Source organism: Artemia franciscana, chromosome 16 (genome assembly GCF_032884065.1).
Source record: "Artemia franciscana chromosome 16, ASM3288406v1, whole genome shotgun sequence".
In the NCBI taxonomy this organism is placed as follows: domain Eukaryota; kingdom Metazoa; phylum Arthropoda; class Branchiopoda; order Anostraca; family Artemiidae; genus Artemia; species Artemia franciscana.
This window is the reverse complement of record NC_088878.1, coordinates 19,225,809-19,247,407: the sequence shown is the minus strand read 5'-3', so window position 1 is coordinate 19,247,407 and position 21,599 is coordinate 19,225,809. Positions and strand designations below refer to the sequence as shown.

At 33.3% G+C, this 21,599-nt stretch overlaps 1 protein-coding gene across 1 annotated transcript in view; it reads left to right on the top strand.

The window, feature by feature from the left end:
* LOC136037178 (ER membrane protein complex subunit 4-like) overlaps positions 1–20,704 on the top strand; it is a 32,388-nt gene extending 11,684 nt beyond the window's left edge. The window contains exons 3-4 of the mRNA XM_065719730.1: positions 2,970–3,087; positions 20,414–20,704. Coding sequence (XP_065575802.1) covers positions 2,970–3,087; positions 20,414–20,619 — 324 coding nt within the window. The 3' untranslated portion in view covers positions 20,620–20,704. The remainder of the gene's footprint in view (positions 1–2,969; positions 3,088–20,413) is intronic.
* Positions 20,705–21,599: the final 895 nt, after the last annotated feature.

Sequence of the window (21,599 nt, the reverse complement as noted above, 5' to 3'; positions counted from 1 at the left end):
CAGAAACAAGTCTTTTTTCAATCATGTCATGGTTGAAAATGCTGTTATCAAAAGTTAAATCCCTTTCACTCAAAGCAAAATGCCTCCAGTACAATTCTTGGGGAAGTTGGGCTCAGAATAGTATTTCTTTGGACATCTGTCCACTGGTAAAATTTTCAAGAACATTAACATACTAATTAGGAATATATGTATTTTTATATGTTGCAGCTTTATTATTATTATAGTGTTGTGTTGGCCCCAAGGCGGCTTGGTTCTTCAGCAAATTGTTAGTATTCATAGTAATAGTACTTTTATCATCAGGAGAACCACATTTAGGGCAAGCTTACCCATCCCTGGCCCCTTTACGTACATGCTCAATGGTATTATCCAAATATTTAATAGACAGTTGCCCCATCTCTGTGACAATAAACGCGCATAAATCTTAGGAATATCTAGCTTGGTCTATAATTCTTTTCCAAATGTGGGTTAACTATTTTTGTATGCTGAAGATCAAATGACTTATTAAACCAATTTTAAAGGATAAGGGTAAATATTAAAGTATAAGGGGATATATTAAAGGTGATTTATACCTGCATTGACAGCCTTTACTGTGAATTTTATCACAGGTGGTAAGTGGGAACTGACTGAGCGTCAAGGAGCTAAACTGAAGCCGATGTGTGGTTCGACTAAATGCCTGAAGAGCTCGGATTTTCACTGTTGCAAATTTCCAGAAGAGGAGAGACAAGAGATGCATATTGGGTTTTGGACGATGGATGATCGCCGGAAAAAAAAGTTACTTGGCTGGCCTTGTCGCTGTGGGCACCACGAAACAAGATATAAACCATTAATATCAAATTGCCTTGGTGGGGCTGATAATATTCTTTATTATAGATCTAAAAGCAACTCTTTGGTTCTAAGGAAAGAGGAGTTTACTTGGCATAAGCAAACCAATACATCTGCAGATTTTATAACTTTATTGCAGAATCCCTGAGCCACTTTATTTTTGAAAGTCAATTAATCGAAGTTGGAAAAATGAACCCGCTGATAGTTACCCTTTTCCAATTAACTTACGTAACGAACTTCTATATTTGTATATTTTTATTACGTATTTGAGGTGGTTCGCCCCCTCACCAATACCTCGCTCTTTACACTAAAGCTCGAATTTTTTCTCAATTCTTTAAGAATGACTCATGAATCACAAAGACCGTAGAATAAACAGTTAAAATTACTGAAAATTACTTTGGCATAAAGAGCGAGGTATTGAGGAGGAGACGAACGCCCTTATATCCGTAGTTTTAAGTTTTAATGCTGCTCCTTACTTCCAGTTGAAAAAAACTTTTTTAAAATTTATTTTCTTATTGTTTTTTTAAATAATGCTAGAAAATCCTGCGCTCCCTTCATGGAAATTCTCTTTCCTCATGATAAATTCCTCTATGGAAAGATGCTCCCATGTAACCGCTCCACCTGACCACCCCCCAACGTGAAAAAGCTCCTCTGAAAACGTCTGCATATTTCCCAATAACATTTATTATATATAAACAATGGTCAAAGTTTGTAACTTGCAGTCCCTCCCCCGGGGACTGTGGGGGATTAAGTCGTCCCCAAAGACATACTTATTAGGTTTTTCGACTATGCTGAACAAAATGGCTATCTCAAGATTTTGAACCGGTTACTTAGGGAAAAAAAATGAGCATGGGAGGGGGCCTAGGTTTCCTTTAGTTTTTTTCGGTCACTTAAAAAGGGCACTTGAACTTTAAATTTTTGTTAGAATGAGCCCTCTCTCGTCATTCTAGGACCACTGGGTTGATACGATCACCCCTGGAAAAAACAACCAAATAAACACGCATCCGTGATCTGTCTTCTGGCAAAAAATACAAAATTCCACATTTTTATAGTGTGAATTTTCCCTTATTTTCTAAAGCAAGGCAAATTTTCTCAGGCTGGTAGCTTTTGATGGGTAAGACTAAACTTGATGTAACTTATATATTTAAAATCAGAAGAAAATTATGATTCTTTTGATGTTACTATTGGTATCAAAATTCCTTGTTTTAGAGTTTCGGTTACTATTGAGATAGATCGCTCCTTCCTACAGTTCGTTACCACAAACTGTTTGAAAAGGGATTACATTAATTTAAAACCTTAAAAAAGGAAACCAAAAGCTTGAAGCTTAGTACATATCGTGGTTAGAAATCGGACTAGCTTCAATTGTAAAAAATCATTGAAAAGACAACAGTACGAAAAGACATTAAATTGCGCAAAGAGCAAAAAACTGGTAATTGCAAAAATTCCTTTAAAAAGAAAAACAAAAATTTGAAGCTTTGTAGAAATCGTTGTTAGAAATTGGACTTGTTTTAATAATCAAACATCTTTGAATAGACTTAGTATGAAAAGACATTAAACTGCGTAAAGAACAAAACACTAGTAATTGCAAAAAAATTGTATATATTTTAACAAGATCACAATTTTAAAACCTTAATAAAGAAAGCCAAAAGTTTGAACCTTAGTAGATATCGTTGTTGGAAATTTTAAAAGACTGCAGTATGAAAGACAGCAAATTGTCATCTGTTAGAAGACAAGTGACAATGAGAATCCATAGATTTAAGCCTGCCGCGTGCCGAAAGCCAGGGCCCGGCGGCTGGAAATTTCAAGAATATTTGTATATATTTTAACTAGGGTCACAGCAATTAAAAAACCTTAAAAATGAAATTAAAAGTTCGAAGCTTAGTAGATATAATATATAAATAATAATATATATATATATAAATAAAATAAAATTTTGTCGAAGTTTCAACGAAAAAATTCTAAATATCGGTTAATTTAGACGGTTCGAAAGACTGCATTTATCTAGTATAGTACAAATAATTTTCCTTTTTGAGTCTTCTATAATTTTCAAGTTTTAATTGAATTCACATGCATACTGTGTCATTGTGTTCAAGCACGTTGTGTGTCTAAATTTTTCTCGCAACTTTAAATGACCTTTTTTTTTATAGATTCCCATGAACTTATTTATCATGTACATGGCAGGGAGTTCGATTTCCATTTTTCCTATTATGATGGTTGGAATGATGTTGGTTCGCCCACTGAGAGCTATATTGTCACTTAATTCCTGTAAGTTTGTTTTATGGAGAAAAATATTAGGCTCTTTGCCACTAAATGATACTTTTTATACTGTATGCCGTTGAGTAGTAATCCAAAAAAGGAGAAGTTTACTAGGGAATGATTTTTTCGGGTGATAAAGATTCGCTTTCTTAGGAATAAGGATATAATTTATCAAAGAATTTATCCGAATCCTTGGAATTTTGCAAAGATTTTATACTCCTATGCTGGGAAAAGGATTTACGCGAGTCAAATTATTAAAAAGAAGGCTTTTAGTCGAAGGATAATCGAATTGGATTACACTGACTCTGGACGACACTGACGCATGACACTCTAATATCAGTTTCGTTTTTAATTATCTCAAGAATAGAAAAATATCCATTCAGTGAATTTGTTTTAGTTGTTGCTAGCATTTGGGCCGAAATAAAACCAATGTTTATTTCTTTCTAGATTAAAAACACAAAATGTGAATAATGAGCCGAATAGCTTGTGGGTTATAAAAAAATGAAAAAGAAAGAGCAACTAACAAACATGCTACTACGTTGTTATAAAAATCAAATAATTTTTCAATAAAATTAAAGGATTATATTTTGCTTATAATCGCGGTAAGCATTCCACCATCATAAATAAAATTTACATCAACAGAATCTATGCATAAGGAAAAAGAATCCTATTATTTATTTTTATATTTATTTTTCCGTAAGGAAAAAGAAAGATGAATAATTTTGAACGGTTATGGTCTCTGAAATCAGAGTCGATTTTTGAAGAATACTACCCTTCTCTAAATACCAGTTTGACTTTAAAGGTTTGCTATAAGACTGCAGATATGATTCTTTGAAAATTCCCTCCCATTAACTGATTATCCATAAAAACTAATTATCTAAGAAGAGGAACTTTTCCAAAAGCCTAAGTAAGTTAAAAAGATAAACATTAACTCTGATCCATATCCCCACCTTTTCTAAATTTTGCACTTAAATTCAAATTCTTCAAAATTTTTAATGTAAACTCTTTTTCAATCCCTGTCCGACGCTCTATACGACTTTTAAAGTAAATTGAACTAACTGATTTCAGACAGTCCAAAGTTATTCCTTAGAAAAATCCTAAGTTGCTGCAAAAGTAAAAATGCTGTTAAGAATAAAGATGCCGCTCAGTATATGGGTATTTCGCAACGCTGAAATGGTTTTCACAAAAAAGGGAGTATCGACGTTGCAACTCTGTGAGGGTTGAAGATGCTTAGGGACATTTGATGAGATTCCAAGAGTTTTTGGAATAGCTTTGAGTTTGTATGCTACCAAGCTTCGTTTCAAGGATGGATTTCAGGATAGCCAAACGTCAAGTAATGAGCAATTTAGTTTAGCTATGTGATAAATTAAGGCTACCTTTTTATAACTTGTACCAATTTTTAAACAGAATGCTGCTTTTCTAATCCGGAACATGGTCGTTTATCCCCTTGGTAATTTGAGAGGCAAAATATATAGACAATAGAATAGAAAAATTGAGTTATGTCTTTAGTTCTTGGCATGACAGTGTTAGTCCATTTAAAGTAACATAAAAATAGCGTGATGAGGTTTCAGATTTAAATCAAGCACAGGTCGTTTTTAGTATTCCGAAAACTCAGGACCAGGAAAGCATAACAGAACTTTTAATTCAATTTTTTTAAATTAAATTTTTTTTAATTTTTAAAACTTTTAAAAACAAAATATTAGCTGTGCCCTCTATAAAATTGTTTTTGAGTATTTTAAAGCGGCTGAGCTGAAAGGGGACAGTTTTTCTCCCAATGGCGGATTTTTGAAAGGAGGGTGGACGCATAGACCTCAAAAGACCTTTTTTATTTTCTCGGCGTATTTTTAGACTAGAATTAATGATAACTGGTATGGGCCCTTGATATTAATATGAGTATGACCATTTCTGTTGGGTCGTGGATGGAATTATAGTAATGAGGGTGTATTCTTTGTTGGAATTATTTCTTGTAACAAGCACATTAAACATAGTTTATTCAGCAATGCTGAGTTGTCTGAGAAAGCAATATTTCTGTAGTTTGTTTGTTCAAGTGTCTAAGGTGTCTACAGGCACGTACGCAGGATTTTTTTTTTTTCGGGGGTGCCCAAAACCTTCGAAATAGTAGTGCGAACAGTAGTTTAGTAATGCAAAAAGCACGTATATCGAAAAATCCAGATTAACTTTAATCTGTAGTATTTTAGCGGATGGGGGGAAGAAGACTGAAGCCTCAAATGTACGTTTTAGGCTCAGGTTATGTTCATAGCGATTTAGAACCAGTGATTAATCTACTATATCCCACTGAAAGGGAAATTTTAGGTTTAACAGTGCAATATGGGTGCTGTGGGGGGTAGTTCTTCTATTGGAAAACGTAGATTTTAATGAAAAATGATTGTTTCCAAAATTGATCCGTTAAAACCTGTACTTTATCCTGAATAGGGGGGATAAACGCCCTAATATCAAGGTTAATTCTATTTTGCTGTGGAAATCAAACTCTCTTTACAAAAAAAAAAATAACTGTACAATTACTAATTGCTTCAAAGAGGGTAAAAATTAGACAGAAAATGGGCTAATAATTGGGCAGTGACTTGACCGGATAATTGCATGCTGTAAAATCCCCCAGAAAAGGCTTCATATATGTATCTAGATTCTTAATAATTGTCATACTTTTACCAGAAATCCTAAAAAACCATGGGAAAATTAAACATCTCACAAAATTGCGGGGGGGGGGGCGAAGACCCCCCTCCCCCTGCGCACGTGCCAGGGTGTCTATTTCTGATTTTATGTAAATTGCTGGTAAAGGTGCTGTTCAAAAATTTAGTTGCTCTACTGATACTAAAAACCACTTTGGTTTTTTGTTTCATTGTCGAGTACAGGTGGCAGGCAAAATCAAGCTTGTTTGAGGTGGTAGCTGTGATTAGCTTATATAAAGCACTGGTTGGAGTTTCTGTTTTACTAATTCAAATCGCATTTGGGATTTTTTTTTCTTCAAGAGAGCTTGTAATGTACTTGGCGTGTAAATCCCGCATTAATTCGGGATCAAAATTTGGAACCTTGTCATTATCTTTCCAGAATAGTATTGCAGGTGACATCTCAGGCCAAATTATTAGCAATGGTTCAACATTGCGGACAATCCAAATCCGTAAAGTTATTGCATTCAGATATTGCTTAGTTCTCTCCGAGTGCTGAATTCGCAACAGAAATGTGGTTTTATGAACTGAGTTGCGAATTCATACCGCACACAATCAAATTTGAATTGAATTTTTGCAGAGCATCACATTTAAAAGTTCACATTTGAAGCTTTTAGAATAATTGTTTTACGAAAATGTATTCTTGTTTGTTTGTTTTTTGCTTGTTGTTTTCTAGCAGGCATGTCGATTCTGAATTTGGAAGCTGAATCAAATTTAGTGAGAGCTAAGCATAACATTTAAATGTTGCTTACTAAGCACTATACTATATAATTATCTATGTGTGTAAGACGTATGCAAAATGATTATGACATTGTAAGTATATGCGCTTTATCCTAACATCCCAGCCGACACGTATTGATGAATTAGGTGGATGTACGTTTTTTTACTTTCCACACTCAGACTGAAATGTAACTCTGGGTTGATATTTGTATAAAATAGTTAACAAAATTGAAATATAAAATAATGTTATAATTTTAAGTCAGGACATTGAACAAATTCTCAAAATATACGCTGGATTTTTTAATCCACACCCTGAATGTTTTTTAAATTGAATGTTGATGTGGCATGAACTGTATTTGCTCAACCGAAGACCATTTTCAACTTACTTTTCACTACATTTAGTTTTGCCTTATCTAAAAATATCTAAAACTAAAGGAGTTTTTTCAACTTGATATTCGTTTGCTCTTTTCGCTAGCGAAGTTTGTTACAATTCGAGTGTATGTCCTTTTTTTTATTTTATTCTTAATTAAAAAAAAATCTTTTTCCACAAAAGAAGCTTTCCATAGAAAATTAAAGCGCTACATTAAACCAAAAATGAACAGAAATAAAGTAATTTTCGAAGCGTAAAACTACCAAAAATCGCCATCAATAAATAAATGAAACCCAAAACGAACCAAAATTACAGTAACTGCCCGAGTTAAACTCAAAACGAGCAGAAACTAAGATAAGTAGGGCTGACACTCTCCCCATGCCTTCTAAAGATTAGAACATAATTTGCACTCCACTGAAAAAGTCTTGACAATTTTGGATTTATTAAAGATGAAAAAGAAAGACATTTAAAATTTATTTTGTTTTCAGTGAATTGCAAATTATGTTCTGGTACTTAGATGACATAGACGTGGTAACCCATACTCATCTTAGTTCCTGTTCTTTTTCAGTTTGACTCAGATATATATTGTAATTTCTTTTCGTTTTGAGTTGTTTTTATTTATTTATGGTGATTTGTGGTAGTTTTACACATGGAAAATTATTCAGCTTTACTTCTACTCATTTTTGGCTTAATTTAGCTCTTGACGACTTTTCTTTGAAAAACTTTTTCTTGTGGGGGAAGATTGAAAAAATAACTAATTTCTGTTTTTATTTGTTAGACATAGTCTTCTTTATTGGTAAAGAAAAGAATATTTAAAATCTCTGTGCTATTTTTTCTATAAGAATCCCTATTTTACCTTACTATTCAGTCGTGGTAGTGTTGTATTAGCAGCACTAGTAGGCCTGGTATGCCCATAGTGCCTTTTGGTAAGTTGAACATCCCTCGTTGATGCCCTGGAATTTTCAGCTCCATACGGTAAGCCGTTCTTGTGTTTTAATATAGTTCATTGCCCTCTCAACATTCTTTGAAAGTTTCACACGACTGATTTTGGTCTTTTTGAACACTAATTGTCAAACATACCCTTTGTTTTTATGGAGAAGCTGTTTTTCCTAAGAAACTACAGTATCTAGAATAGTAACAGTACAAAAAGAGACAAAAGCAAGATTTGTCTAACCTTTTTCTTAGAATGAATCAAATTACTTCAATTTTAAAAGTAATAAAAAAAAAAAAAATGTTGAACCTACTGTTTCAGTGACATGAGTTTTTTTATTTATTTCTATTTATTTTATGTTTATTGAATGAAAGTTTGCATCATTTCTATTTATTTTATGTTTATTGAACGAAAGTTTGTTTCCCATTAATAATTATTTTTTAGGATACTCTGTGACTGTGTAAAGTTAACCTTGAACAAGTTAATCCTTGAACAACTCTTAAGATTTAAAACCCTGACGAAATTATCAGAATAAAAGGTTAACATCAAAAAAGAATATTTTGAATGTACTTTCTAAATAATTCGGATGTTTTGAGTAAATATAATACAAAAAGACCTATCTAAGTGGTTTTATATCAAAGGTGAGTAAGATATAGTTTATTTTACACAGAATTAGATAAAAGGAACTTTATGCATCCAACGACCAAACCCATCTCTAATAGTTAAAAGAAAAGGTACATCAAGCCTAAAAAAGAATCACTTGCTTAAAATTTGACACCATGGAGAACAAAAACTGTCCCATATTCTTCAGTAGAAAAATTTATTTTTGTTAAATGTGGATTTTAATAGAAGCAGAACTGATGCAGGGATTTTTGGCAGACTGATAGAGGTAGGGACTTCTCTTTGTTTAATGATCATTCTGAGGGGTCTGTTTTGAATTACCCCTGTTCTGTCCGTTAATTTCTTGGAGTGGCAACGTTGACAAATAGGGCGAGAGCATGAAAGAAAGTGCGAATTCAAACATTGACTTTTGGGATATCAGAACTCTTCAAAAGGAGGGTGAGAAATTTTCATGTAGTGGAACGTCATTTCTAGGCATTGACTGTACAGCTTCTATTAGAAAGAAAGGATACAATGACTCACTAAAATGGGCCTGGTTGGAATTTATTCAAAAGTTAAATAACTTTTGAATTATGGTTAATTAAATAAAAGGGTTTTTGTATGTTAACTCTCATAAGGTTGAGCCACTCATTAGGTTTTTCAAGTATACTGCGTACTGTTACTGGGAGGTGAACAAGGAAACTTCCATTACCACCCCTTATATGGATGTTCACAGAATATAGAGACAGGGCCCATTTGAAAGGAAAGTTGGAGAAATCCAGCGTCGTTTCATAGTCTATGCCTTAGTGCTACACTTAGTAAACAGTAATGTCTCTTTCATGCATTATTGTTATTTTCTTGTGGTGCTCATCAATTAGAAGGGATAGTCTTAGAAATTTGAAGAAGAGCTAAATCAATTTCGAATTAAAGGCTCGTGTGATCTTTGTAATTGCCGAAATTGGTCAGTGGGCAACCTGCTACCCATTTGACGCTCCATGTTCTCCTGGATACCCAAACCCTATATGATGTCGGATGAAACGCCGACAGAGATATTATGCCTCCACTTTTAGATATTCATTTGAATCAAGACGACTGAAAGGTCAAAATTATGCCCCCAGGGGAAGTGGATTCTGATATAATATGTGAAGCCCTGGAGGAATGAAATCCAGATCATGCAAGTACTTCATAGTCTGGTATCAAGTCTGGTACTCAAGTCTGGTACTTCATAGATACATTTGACAAAAATAAAGGTAGAAAATTTTAATCTCATTGGGTCCAGAGTCACACAAAGATTTTGACCGATATAACTGAAGGTCTGAAATGGGATCCTGTGTACCGCTGAACCCACAAATTGTGTTCGATTTCTACCAGAGGTTGCATACAAGGCTTTTTTCGCTTGTTGAGTATAGATCTGTGGAAAATATTGTAATTTAAAAAATCTAAATAAGTAAAAATCAAAATTTTGAAATAGCCATTTGGTTCAAAATAGTCCTAAATTCAAATTGCTATAACTAAGGGGTCGAGAATTTCTCCATAGCCCCCAGGGGAAGGATTGTAACTTATGTAAGTTGCCCGTTGTTAGAATGTAAGTTTTTTGTGGAAGAGTTGACAGTATTAACTTTTGAGGGGGATCATTTGATCGGAAATTGAAAGTTTTGGTTCTTTTTCTAAGAGTCAAAAGTGTTCAAGGGGCAATTAGCCCACGCCCCATTTTCCCAAAGAGCAGCTGGTCATAATTTTGAGATAGTCATTTTATTCAAAATAGTTCAAAGGCGAAATAAATATGTTTCCGGGTTTGACCCCCCAACCCTGGAGAAATGGCTCTGAGTTACGGAACTTGCTTGTTGTTCCTTTGGTACTTTGTTTACCTTGATACCTTGTTTGCTTAGATGTTTTCTTTACTTTGATACTAGTTTTGATAATTTGATGAAAGTTTGATGTTAAAAAAAAAATTTTTGAAATAGGGCATTTTCTAAAAGGTTGAAAATTTTTGTAATACAAAATGAACAAAAATTGATCTAAAAAACTTTCTGAAAAAGAAGTTTTTCAAAGAATAGTAAAAGCCATATTAAATTTAAGATCAGCAAATACAAATACCTGTTAGAATTCAAACTAAAAACGACAAGAAATTACTCTTAAAGAAGAAATGAAATCCACAATGAACAGAAATTAAATAAACAATCATAGAAAAAAAACAAGTACTAATATAGATGAAGAAATTACCACAAAAAAAAAAAAACAACCCCAAAACGAACAGAAATTAAACAAGCAATCATAGCAAACAAACATACAATAGGTACTAATATAAATGAATAGATAAATCTTAAAGTGAGTGAAACTTAAATTGAATGTGCAAATCAAGCTTGAAACGAACAAAATTACTACAAACAAGGGTTTGGGTTTTGCCTTCTTCTCTCATTGTAAAAGTCGTTACTGCATCATTGGCGCTTTACTGAAAACCATATATGTCTTGAACAGTCATGGAAAGTACAAATAAAATCGAACTGAATATTTGATATATAATTATATCAATTGTTGAAAGATAATCAGTTCAAGATTTTATTTCGCTGTAATTTTTATTCCCATTTTCAATGCTATAATAACTGGAAAAGAAAATATTTGCAATATAATTCGTTTTCAGTGAAGCGCCAATGAATGACGGAGTAGGTTTTAGACTTAAACAGCTAAGGAAGAGGGCAATATCCAAACTTTTGTTTGTAGTGAAACTATATTTGTATTGAACAGTCTTGGAAAGAGCAAATAAAATTAAACTGAATATTTGATATATAATGATATTAATTGCTGAAAGCTCGTCATTTCAAAATTTAACTCTATTCTAAGTTTTATTCCTTATTTGCAATGTTTTAATAAGTACAAAAGAAATTATCTGTAATATATTTCGTTTTCAGCAAAGCGCTGATGACGCATTACGTTTTAGACTTTTACAGTGAAAGAAGGAGGCAAAACCCAAACTCTTGTTTGTAGTGTTTTGTCTCAAGCTTGATTTGCACATTCAATTTAAGTTTCAATCGTTTTATTTATTCATTTTGTTTGTTGTTTTAAGATTTATTTATTCATTTAGATTAGTACCTATTGTAGGTTTGTTTGCTATGATTTTTATTTAATTTCTGTTGGTTTTGGGTTTCATTTATTTTTTGATAGTAATTTTTTTAAATTTATTCATTTATCTTAGTACTTGAATGTTTTTTTGCTATGATTGTTTATTTAGTTTTTGTTGGTTTTGGGTTTCATTTATTTTTTTTATAGAAATCTTTTTTAATTTATTCATCTATGTTAGTACTTGTATGTTTTTTTTGCTATGATTGTTCATTCAATTTTTGTTCGTTTTGGGTTTCATATATTTTTTAATAGCAATTTCTTGTTGTTTCTAATTTGAATTTTAACAGGTATTTGCATCTGCTGATTTGAAGTTTAATATGACCTTCACTTATCTTTGAAAACTTCTTTTTCAGAAGGTTTCTTAAAATTAACTCCATGAAATAGCCGGTTGTTCTTAGCTAAAGTGTGTAAAAGACATCTTTGCTTACAAATTAATTATATTCTTCTGTAAATTAGTGTTTATATATGTAATAACGACTCCTTCTTCAGTTAAACCTATGTATATTAAAAAACTTATAAAATCAATTAGTTTATTAAATTACCGCCAATAATTAAAATGAAAAGAAAGTAAAATAATATCAACTGAGACTGATTTCATTTATTGCGACAACGACGACCTTGGTTGTTTTTTATGTTGCACATAAGACCCCTTTTTTGACGCAAAAATGTGCTTTGTTTGGCACTTCTATGTGCTGCAGGGGAGAGCAAAACATTGTCCAAGTGCTTGTCATGCTGCAGCACTGTGCAGGCCAATTGTTCCTGTTGAGATCTATATGCTCGCTTTGATGGACGTCGGGGATTTTATGAAGTAGCTAGGTTAACTGTATAATTTACATGATTTTCACTGCAACTAGCTGTTCTGGCCATTAGTGACTACGCTGGTTATTCCGTGAGTAAACTGATTTTTTTCTTTAAATGTTGACATTTACATTCTCTCAGTTTCTGAGGCTTTAGAGCTACAGGGGTGGTACACTTCATTTCTAAGTACGTAGCGAAGTCCTTATAAAACGTAAGATTCTCTCTGACAGTAAATTGAATGAGTTCGTTTTGAGTTGAGTTTGAGCTTTCCTCGAATGAGTTCATCCTTAAGACTTAGTTGGTTTGTTACAATATTAAATAAAAAAAGAAGTTTTTTTTTTCAACTGAAAGCAGGGAGTGACATTAAACAAAACGAACAGAAATTATTTGGTATATGAGGGTGGCCGCCTCCACCTGAACCTCCACTCTTTCCGCTGAAGTTCAACTTTTTCTCCTGATTTTTAAGTACGACTGCTCAACCACAAGGGTCGCCGCATTGGAATAAGAAGTATTTTTAAAGTGCAATAAAACTTTAGCATAAAGAGTAGGGGATTCAGGAGACGACAGTCCCCCTCATATACGGAATAATTTCCGCTCGCTTTAATTTTTAATTGTTACTTTCATTCAACAAAATTGTACTTGTTTTTTAATTTCTGGTCGTTTTTTGAGTCATGCCCCAGCCAATCAAAGATATAGCAATACTTTTAAACTGAATGGTAGTGTCCTAGATTGGTTTTGTAAAAATTTGCCAAAGGATTAATAAAATTTTTTTGGCACTTAATTTTTGTTATGTACTAACAGAGGCTAAATCTATAGAAATAAAAATTAAAACAAAAATGAATGGTAGAAGATTACCAGGAGTATGGATGATATGGACCTTAACTAGGTCCATATCATGCTGTGACATTTGGAGGGGATGTGGAGGGGAATTTATATTAGATTAAATCAAAAACTAATTTGAAACTAGCTTACGAATGAAAGAGCACAGTTGCGAAATTTTTACCCACTTTTTTTGGATAATTTGAAACTTAACGAATTTTATATTGGTTTGGAATAGCCATAAAAAGTCGCTTCTTTTAGTGTATTGACCTAAAAAAAAACTTTTCACAAACGAAATTTTTCAAATAGAAGTAAACAGCTACATTAGGCCAAAGACTATTAGAAATAAAGCCAAATAATAGTTCAAGCGTAAAACGAACATAAACCACTACCAATAAATAAATGAAACACAAACGAACAGAAATTACAATAAATTATCAAGTCAAAAGTAAACGAACAAAAATTTACCACAAACAGGGGTAGAACTAGCGGCACTATACTTATTAAAGACCAGAACGTCATTTGCGCTTTATTGCATTTTTTTTTTATTTCGAGCAGTGTTTTTTTTTTATTTGTCATAACATCAACAAAAAAGGAAAGAAAATCGCCATAATAACCAAGATTACTGAAAAGAACTAATGTATGTAGACTGACTCTTTAATAAATATTGATATTTATTCGTGGAAGCCTCTCTAGCTTTAGATTCATTAACATTATAAAAGAAAAAAAAACATTTAAAATTTTGTAATGGTTAATATATTTACCCTTTTCTGTTCCTGAGATATTGTAACTATGCTATTTTGACAATCTGGATAAATTGATTTAGTCAAATAGTAGTATTGTAGCAGGATTTAGTAGCAGTACTATTGGTAATAATAGTCGCGGTCACAGTTGGCGCCGCAATCGCAGGAGTAGATATGTAAGTTGCAAGTAGCCACAGCCGAAGTTAGTCACAGTTGTTGTCGCAAACTAGCAGCTGTCGCGAGTAGTCACGGTCGCGAGTAGTTGCTCTCACAAGTGTCCACAGCACAAGCAGTTGCAGTCAAAGTCGCAAGTAGTGGCAATTGTGGGAGTAGTAGTAGTTCCGAAAGTTCAAATTTAATGCGCTTCCGCCGTTCCTAAGATTTTACAGATACACCCGTTTGATAATCTGGATGTACATAGTGTTTTTTTACTTAGTCCAACTCCCCCTCAACATCCTCTGAAGTTTAACCTTGATACCCTTACCGTTTTCGGATACACACAGGGTCAAGCATTCTCCCCCCTTCCAACGCCAAATCCTATTTGTAAACAATAGGCGAAGTGCGTAACTAGCAGCCTTTGCCCCAAGGTCTGTGGGGATCATGTCATCCCCGGGGGCATAGCTATTGGACTTTCCACTATTTTATAAAAATGGCGGACTCAAAATTTTGATGGGTTGTCTTGTGGGAGAGGGCAGCTAAAAACCGAATGGGGGGTTGGTTGCTCTCGAATCGAATGAGCCTCTTACGAAGTTTCTACGCCAACTCCTTTCATTGGAAGTTGCGTGGGTAAAACAAAGAAATGAATAATATTTTGAAGTCATATTGCTCTTTACTCAGGCAGTGCTATTGAACTGCCAATGGTATGTTGCTTTATAAACTTTAATTTTAAGTTCTGGATAATGGAAGCACTTGTCGCTACTTACTCACCAGTTCGTTGCAACATAATTGTTTAATCTTTACAAAACAAGCCTAAATCTTAATATTTACATTTAGATGTCTAAAAAAAAGTTTCTGGTAACGCTTGTCTCCCCTCACGGGAAATCCCTTCACATGCTTCTCCCTCTTTTGTGCCGGTAAGTGTATGAATGTTTTTTTATTTTTATTTTACAACCCCCAGACCCTCTTCTGTATTTACCTGAATGCTCAGGAAAAGCTAGAAAATTTGTGTGTAAAATATGCACTTTTGAGGTGTCAGGTACCACCCCACCCGCCTGCGCAATGACCCTACGGTCCTCCTCCAAAGTAGCTGATGGCACAGTTATATATCATTGTAAATACTTTTATCACACTTGTGAATCAAGTGAATTAACTTGGTTAAATGATGCTTTAAGTTAAGTTTCCATAAAATGTGCTTAAAGCTAAAAATGGTCATATACATAAAAAAAAGGCACAAATAATATAAACAAACATCTGCGATGTCTACTTTTCCAAATTCCTGTCACACAAAAAATACACAAATGAATCACATAAATTAAACACTTTACTTCAAACAGTTAGGAGATTTACTTTTAATAATATTTTTAATATTTTTTAATATTAATATTAAATATTAAATTTAATATTAATATTTTAATATTTTTAATAAAATGCTTCGCTAGTCTAAAAAATAGATTGTGGAGACGTACTTTTTTAGATATCTGGAAGTATCTTTTTTTTTTTACCGAATATACTTGTTTTCTTCGAAACCTTTTTTTCTTCTGCAATCCTTTTGAATTTTTCTCTAATTGGAAGGCAGTTTGCCCTGAGCTGCATCCAGTAAGTAAGATATCTAACTGGTAAATCTAGCTTAAGGCAGAATTCCTGCCTAAACTACCTTAACATCCTACCTCTATCCGTCTCTGGAAATTTTTGTTTTCTAGAACAATCTGAATCTTGTCTTCCAAATTTATTTGTAGATAATTTCGAAGACAACATTGCCTTTCCAGGACGATAAATAAAAGTTCAAATAGGTATAAATCTTATTAATAGGCAGCGATAAATATTCACAAAATTTTTTAATTCTCAACGGACTATGATTATTAAAAGTGAGAAAAATGCTGAATTTAAACTCAAGTAGAAAAAGTTGAGCGGGCAGTACCCCCTCCTAGTCCCCGTCGTTCTTAGGTAGTTTCTGTTGGCTCTAAGACTTAATGTCGCTATTTACTTTCATGTACAAAACTAAGTTTTCCTTTCAATAAATATAGAAAAGTATGTTTATGCTCTTGATATTAACTTCTAGTCGTGTTTTGCAGGTCTTGATAATTCATGCTGTCACTTTCGCGACTAAACGTCATATTTGACATTTTCTAGCCTCCAAGATATTTGCAAAAATTGTTTCCTAAGCTGTTCTCAAAGAAAGGATCAGCAGGACTCAGTAGATAAAGGGTGTCAAAGTGAAAACAAACATTGTTTTGCCGATCCTCCCTTTGAGAACGGCATAGCAGACAGTTTTAACAATTATCTCAGAAGTATGAAAATGGCCGGTAAGACTGGCCACCTCGAATTTATGGCTAGTGGTTTAAGAGCGGTTCTTATACCTGACTTCTGGAATATACAGTCATTAATAGTTATTTGAAAAAACGATGTTTCTCCTTGAAGGAAAAGAGGCAATAAACCATTGAATTCATTTGCAAAATGCATTGTTTTCTATGGGCTTCAAAAAATGAATTTGTTTCAAATTTTTTCCATTATTCATTGGTTCAAAGAATACGATTTGATAATTAAAGTTTTGAATGTTGACCATCATAAAAGGCTATGAAGATCCAACTTCTATTCTGAACATAGATAGGCGAAGGATAGCAAGGAGGTATGCTTCTCCCCTTGCCTAGGATTTATTGGGATGTCGTTTATATAAGTACGTGTTTTCGGTTTTCTTTTAATCCTTGGAGCATTTATTAAGAGGGAGGCGAAAAAAAAGCATTGCCTCTGGGTGCTGAACAACCCACGTGGAACTTTATGGCTCAATGGCCTTTACGGGAAGCTCTTTTTAATCTTAATTTAAAAAATCAGCTAATCTTTGCCACTCCTCCCACGTTTTCGTTAATTAGCACCTTTGCTTTGTGCTCATCCAATGTTTTGTGTATGTGTACCACGCCATCGTATTGTGTGTACACAATGCTATGATTATATGTGAAATCAATGGACGTAAATATTCTCATAAGATAGGACAGATTGGGGTTTGATTTAAAACTATGCTAAGGTCTAAAATGGGGGAATGGGGTACTAAGTGACGTGGTTTTCCAATTCTGTTGCCATTTTTGGTCTCCCTTGGCTTTAATTAATAGGAAAAGAGCTTTCTGTTATTTATTTTTCATATATGTATTACATTACTGTAATACGACAAATGGTATTTTTACCCCATCTGATTTCGCCTAGGGTGGAAATGCGGTACTAATCTAAAGAATTTTTTATGATTTTATTTTCGGTCTCTCCAGACTTGAATTAATAGGAAACAACCTTTCAATCCACCTAAAACTGTGCAAATCAAAATTCTGCTTTTTCATCCCCCTTGTGACATTGCTTGGGTAGAATTGGGATGCAAAGTGATGGAATTTTCGAACTCTGATGTCATTTTCGGTGTCATGATGTCATTTATGTACCGCTTTCTTTTTTTCAATTTAGATGAAATTAAATCGAATAATTAAAATGATTGCTTTCGAATCGTTGGATTGCTACAAGTCCCTTCGCATGTTATTTTATATAATGAAACTTGATAGGAAGCAATGTGAGCAGTGCCGTCCATGTTGGACGCCTTTTTTTCTAATAAGTTTAAATCACTCAACAACAGCTTGAATGAAAAGAATGCTATAAAAAGCTCACCTAACAAACTAATATCAAAGAATAGATGCAAGCATTACCCCTATAGTTACCAAATTATGCCTATGGAAGCCACGCTGAGCTTCTGTACGTTAGATACTCATAATTTAGCTAAAAAGGAAATAAAACGTAATTTAATTAAGAACGGTAGGGTTTATTCGCTGTTGGAATGAAGCATCCCTGTTGGTTCTTCTTGTCTGCTACCATAACTTGAATATTATGAAAAGATAAATTCAACCAATGGTATGGCTTCAATAGTAATACTGAAAAAGCTGAGCATGTTTAGTTCTATTTTTTTTTTCTTAACTGAGTCAGATGTTTGTGATATGTTTATCTTCTTTCCTATCTTTAAAGTATTCTGAATATGCAACTATAGATTAGGTATCGTGGCGAGTCAAAATCCGCTGCTTAATTGTAAGTCTTCTGCGCTGCTGCATATGGAAAAGCCTCTTGTTGTTGTAAAATAAGGGTTCTCTAAGTCACGAATTTATTGTATTGCGCTGATTTATTTTGCATCAGATAAAGCCTAATTGCCCCCAGGGGATGGAATTTTTGGCACTTCGATAAATCACTTGATTTGGGAGTTGGAATCTCTCGTTCACTATGGTTATCAATCAATTTCTCCAAAGATTATAAATTCTTATGCTTATGCTGTTGTTCTCGCCATAAGAAACATGGGCTTATCAGTTTTTTTTTTTTTTTTTGTAAACAAGTAGAGAAAGATAAACCGTAAGATTCCCATCAAAATGACATGAATAAATGCTCGGGACTCTTTCGCATAAACAAAGTGATTGGGGTCCGCGATATTTTGGGACCCTAATGCACAAAAATAATTTTAGTTTTATGGCTTGGCCCGCAAAAACTGAGCCACGAAAAGGACCATTTTTTTCAATCGGCTTGAAACTCATATCCCTTAGCCCTTGTAAAACTTAGATCGGAATTCATAAGTACCAACCCGCAAGAAAAAATTAGAGGGAAAGCTTGGCTCCTCGGAAAATAAGAGAAGAAAAAGCCAAATGTCATTTTTTTTTATTTGATTACCCCCCTTCTATATATATATATATATATATATATATATATATATATATATATATATATATATATATATATATATATATATATATATATATATATATATATATATATATATATATATATATATATATATATATATATATATATATATATGTATATATCGGATATATGAATAAATCTTAAGACTAAATGAAATTTAAATGAATAATAAAGTCAAACAGAATGAAAAGAAATTTCGACAGATAAAAGCTGGGCTACCTCCTCCTAAACCTTCTAATCTAAAATAAAAACCACACTCTTCAGAATATACATTTATTTCAGTAAAGTGCAAATAACACTCAAGCTCTTGAGAGCATTTGAGTAGGGGCGGGACATGAGTCCTGAGTATTTCTGGTGGTAGTTATTATTTGTAAATTTTAATTGGACTTATGATATTATTATGTTGTTGTGTTATTGTTGACAAAGGCACCAATTGGTGGGGAAGGGAAATGAACCCCATCTAGATTTTGCAAAATACTTTTGTTTGTATTTTCATTGAAAAAGGTTGTAAAATCAACAACATCACTTGGCGTCTAGATTTTGAAAACTGTATTTGTTCCCTGTCCTTACAATTTTGTGAATTAGCACCCCTGGTTGCTGATGCTGTGACAAATGTAAAATACACTCCTAGAAATATAAACATTTTCAGTAAAGAACAAATTCCGCTCTGGCCTTCAGAAGGTTTCATCCTCAGGAAATCATACTCTTATTCTTAATACTTTCAGTTTAATTTTAAGTTTGTCTCGTTGATTCTCTTTAGTTTCTGCTTGTTTTAGAATTTATATATTCATCCATAGCACTGTCTATTATCTTTATGTTTGGTGCGATTATTCATCTTAATTTACGTTCGTTGCGAGCTCCATTTATTCATTGGTAGTAATGCCGGTAGGTTTAATATTGAATTATTATATGACATTATCTCTGCTCGTTTTAGGCTTTAATGTCGCTCTTTACTTCTTTTTTGTTTGTCAAACTTGTCAAATTAATTTTGGCGTTTCAAAGGGTTTTTGGGACAACGGAATTAGAATTTTAGAGCAAGTGCGTTTATTTTACTTGACACGTTGCCTGGGATCGTATTTATTATAAAATATATTTTTATTAAGACAGCGTTTATAAGGTCTAAGGTAGGCTGTTGTATCATTGTGTTAAATGTAATCTTAAATGATTAACACGGCATTTTAGCGTCTTAGATCTACGAGCCATTTTCATTTGCAAAAAAAGTCCGTCCTTTACGTCAAATTCACGTTTAATTTTTAGAGATGTACATGCGTTTTCTGTAAATTTTTGACGCAAGGTCTAATTATAGCGCAACCATTTAATAATAACAAGAATAGTTTATTTGTGACCCACTTGAAACAGCGGAGTAGAAAACAAACACACAGAAAAAAAAACAACTTCTGATAACACATTAAATAACTGTGGAAAACATTTTAGAAGATCATGAAAAGGGTTAATAGTAAAATGGTAAAAATATTGATAGTAAAATTTGTTTCATTGTAATTGAACAATTTAATCCGAACATCCTCTCTACCATTTTACGTCTCGGTGTTCCTTGAAGCTCTTGGTTTAAGAGACAGCGCTTTTAATTATTTCTTTACTGTTGCAGTCTTTCGCCATAGAATAGCCAAACGTGTACCTATTTTGAAACTGGATTGTCTAAATAGCCTTTTTTATCTTATAGCTTTTTCGGCTCTTGAATCAGCTCAAAGTATCAATTTGTTGGCTCAAAAGTTCGTCTTTTGTATTGGTCAGTTTGTTTGTCTATGTCTTGCCCTTTACAAATGCCAAGGAATGGGACTCCTACCAACACATCCGTCGGACTGGCTTGATTTTATAGCTCCTAGAGAAAGAACGGAGTTTGCATCAGGGGGGCTGAGTTATACCTAAAGAAAATAAACTAGTATTGTATAAAATTCTCTTTTAAGTTTTATGATTTAAATTAAATTAAAAGTATTGTGTAATTTTTCTGGAATTGTTACTAGTTTTGGAGCGCTACCTATTATTTATACTTTTTGTCTAGCTCTTTGGCAGAAATACTGTAGACCCCCCCCCCCTCACTGCTCCATATGCACAAACATGCTTCGGTTCATGTGACTCGCGATTAGTTTTGAATAGTTAGGTGATATTCCTACACTAAACACGATGAGGTTATATTTCAGAGGTCTGTTTGGTCATGTATACGAATTGGAGGGCCATGGTCTGTATGATCGGGTGTGTAAAGCAATGCCTTAGTGCCTAACCCGTTCCTGCAACCTCCTCTATGGTAACTTCATAATTAGACTTATTGCACATTTTTTGACCAATGATTAATTAGAAAGCATAATTCGAAGGCCCGAAGTAGGAGTCCCTATGCTCATAAACTGCATTAACATAAACATTGTACAACTCTTTCAGCTCGTTAGCGTTTGGAAATCATACATGGGAAAAATTTAAGCAATAAAAAATTATTCGAAACCAAAGGATGACAAATACGTATTTCACTCTCTTGATGTTTGATTTCCACTAAAATTTTTTTTAACAATTTCTAAAGTTACTAATTGCGAATATTGGATTCGAATTGCAATTGCTCCGATTGCTTAAAACTTTCTGTTCCTAGACTTGAACAAGCCTTTGACTAAGACTCAAGGGTATCAAAAGGGTTTTATTCCCTCCTTCTGAAAACCTTTTTTTAAACCAGACTTTATTTTGATTGCATTATTAGTTTTTGAGTTTTGACTGCTTCTTTTGTAATTTATTTTCAGCTATTTTATTTACTTTTTTTTTAATTTGTGATGTCTGACATAGTTCTTCGACAAGGTGAAAATTGATATTTGGTAGTTCCAGAATATAACTATAGTAAGTATAATTGTCAGTGGCATTAAAAAACG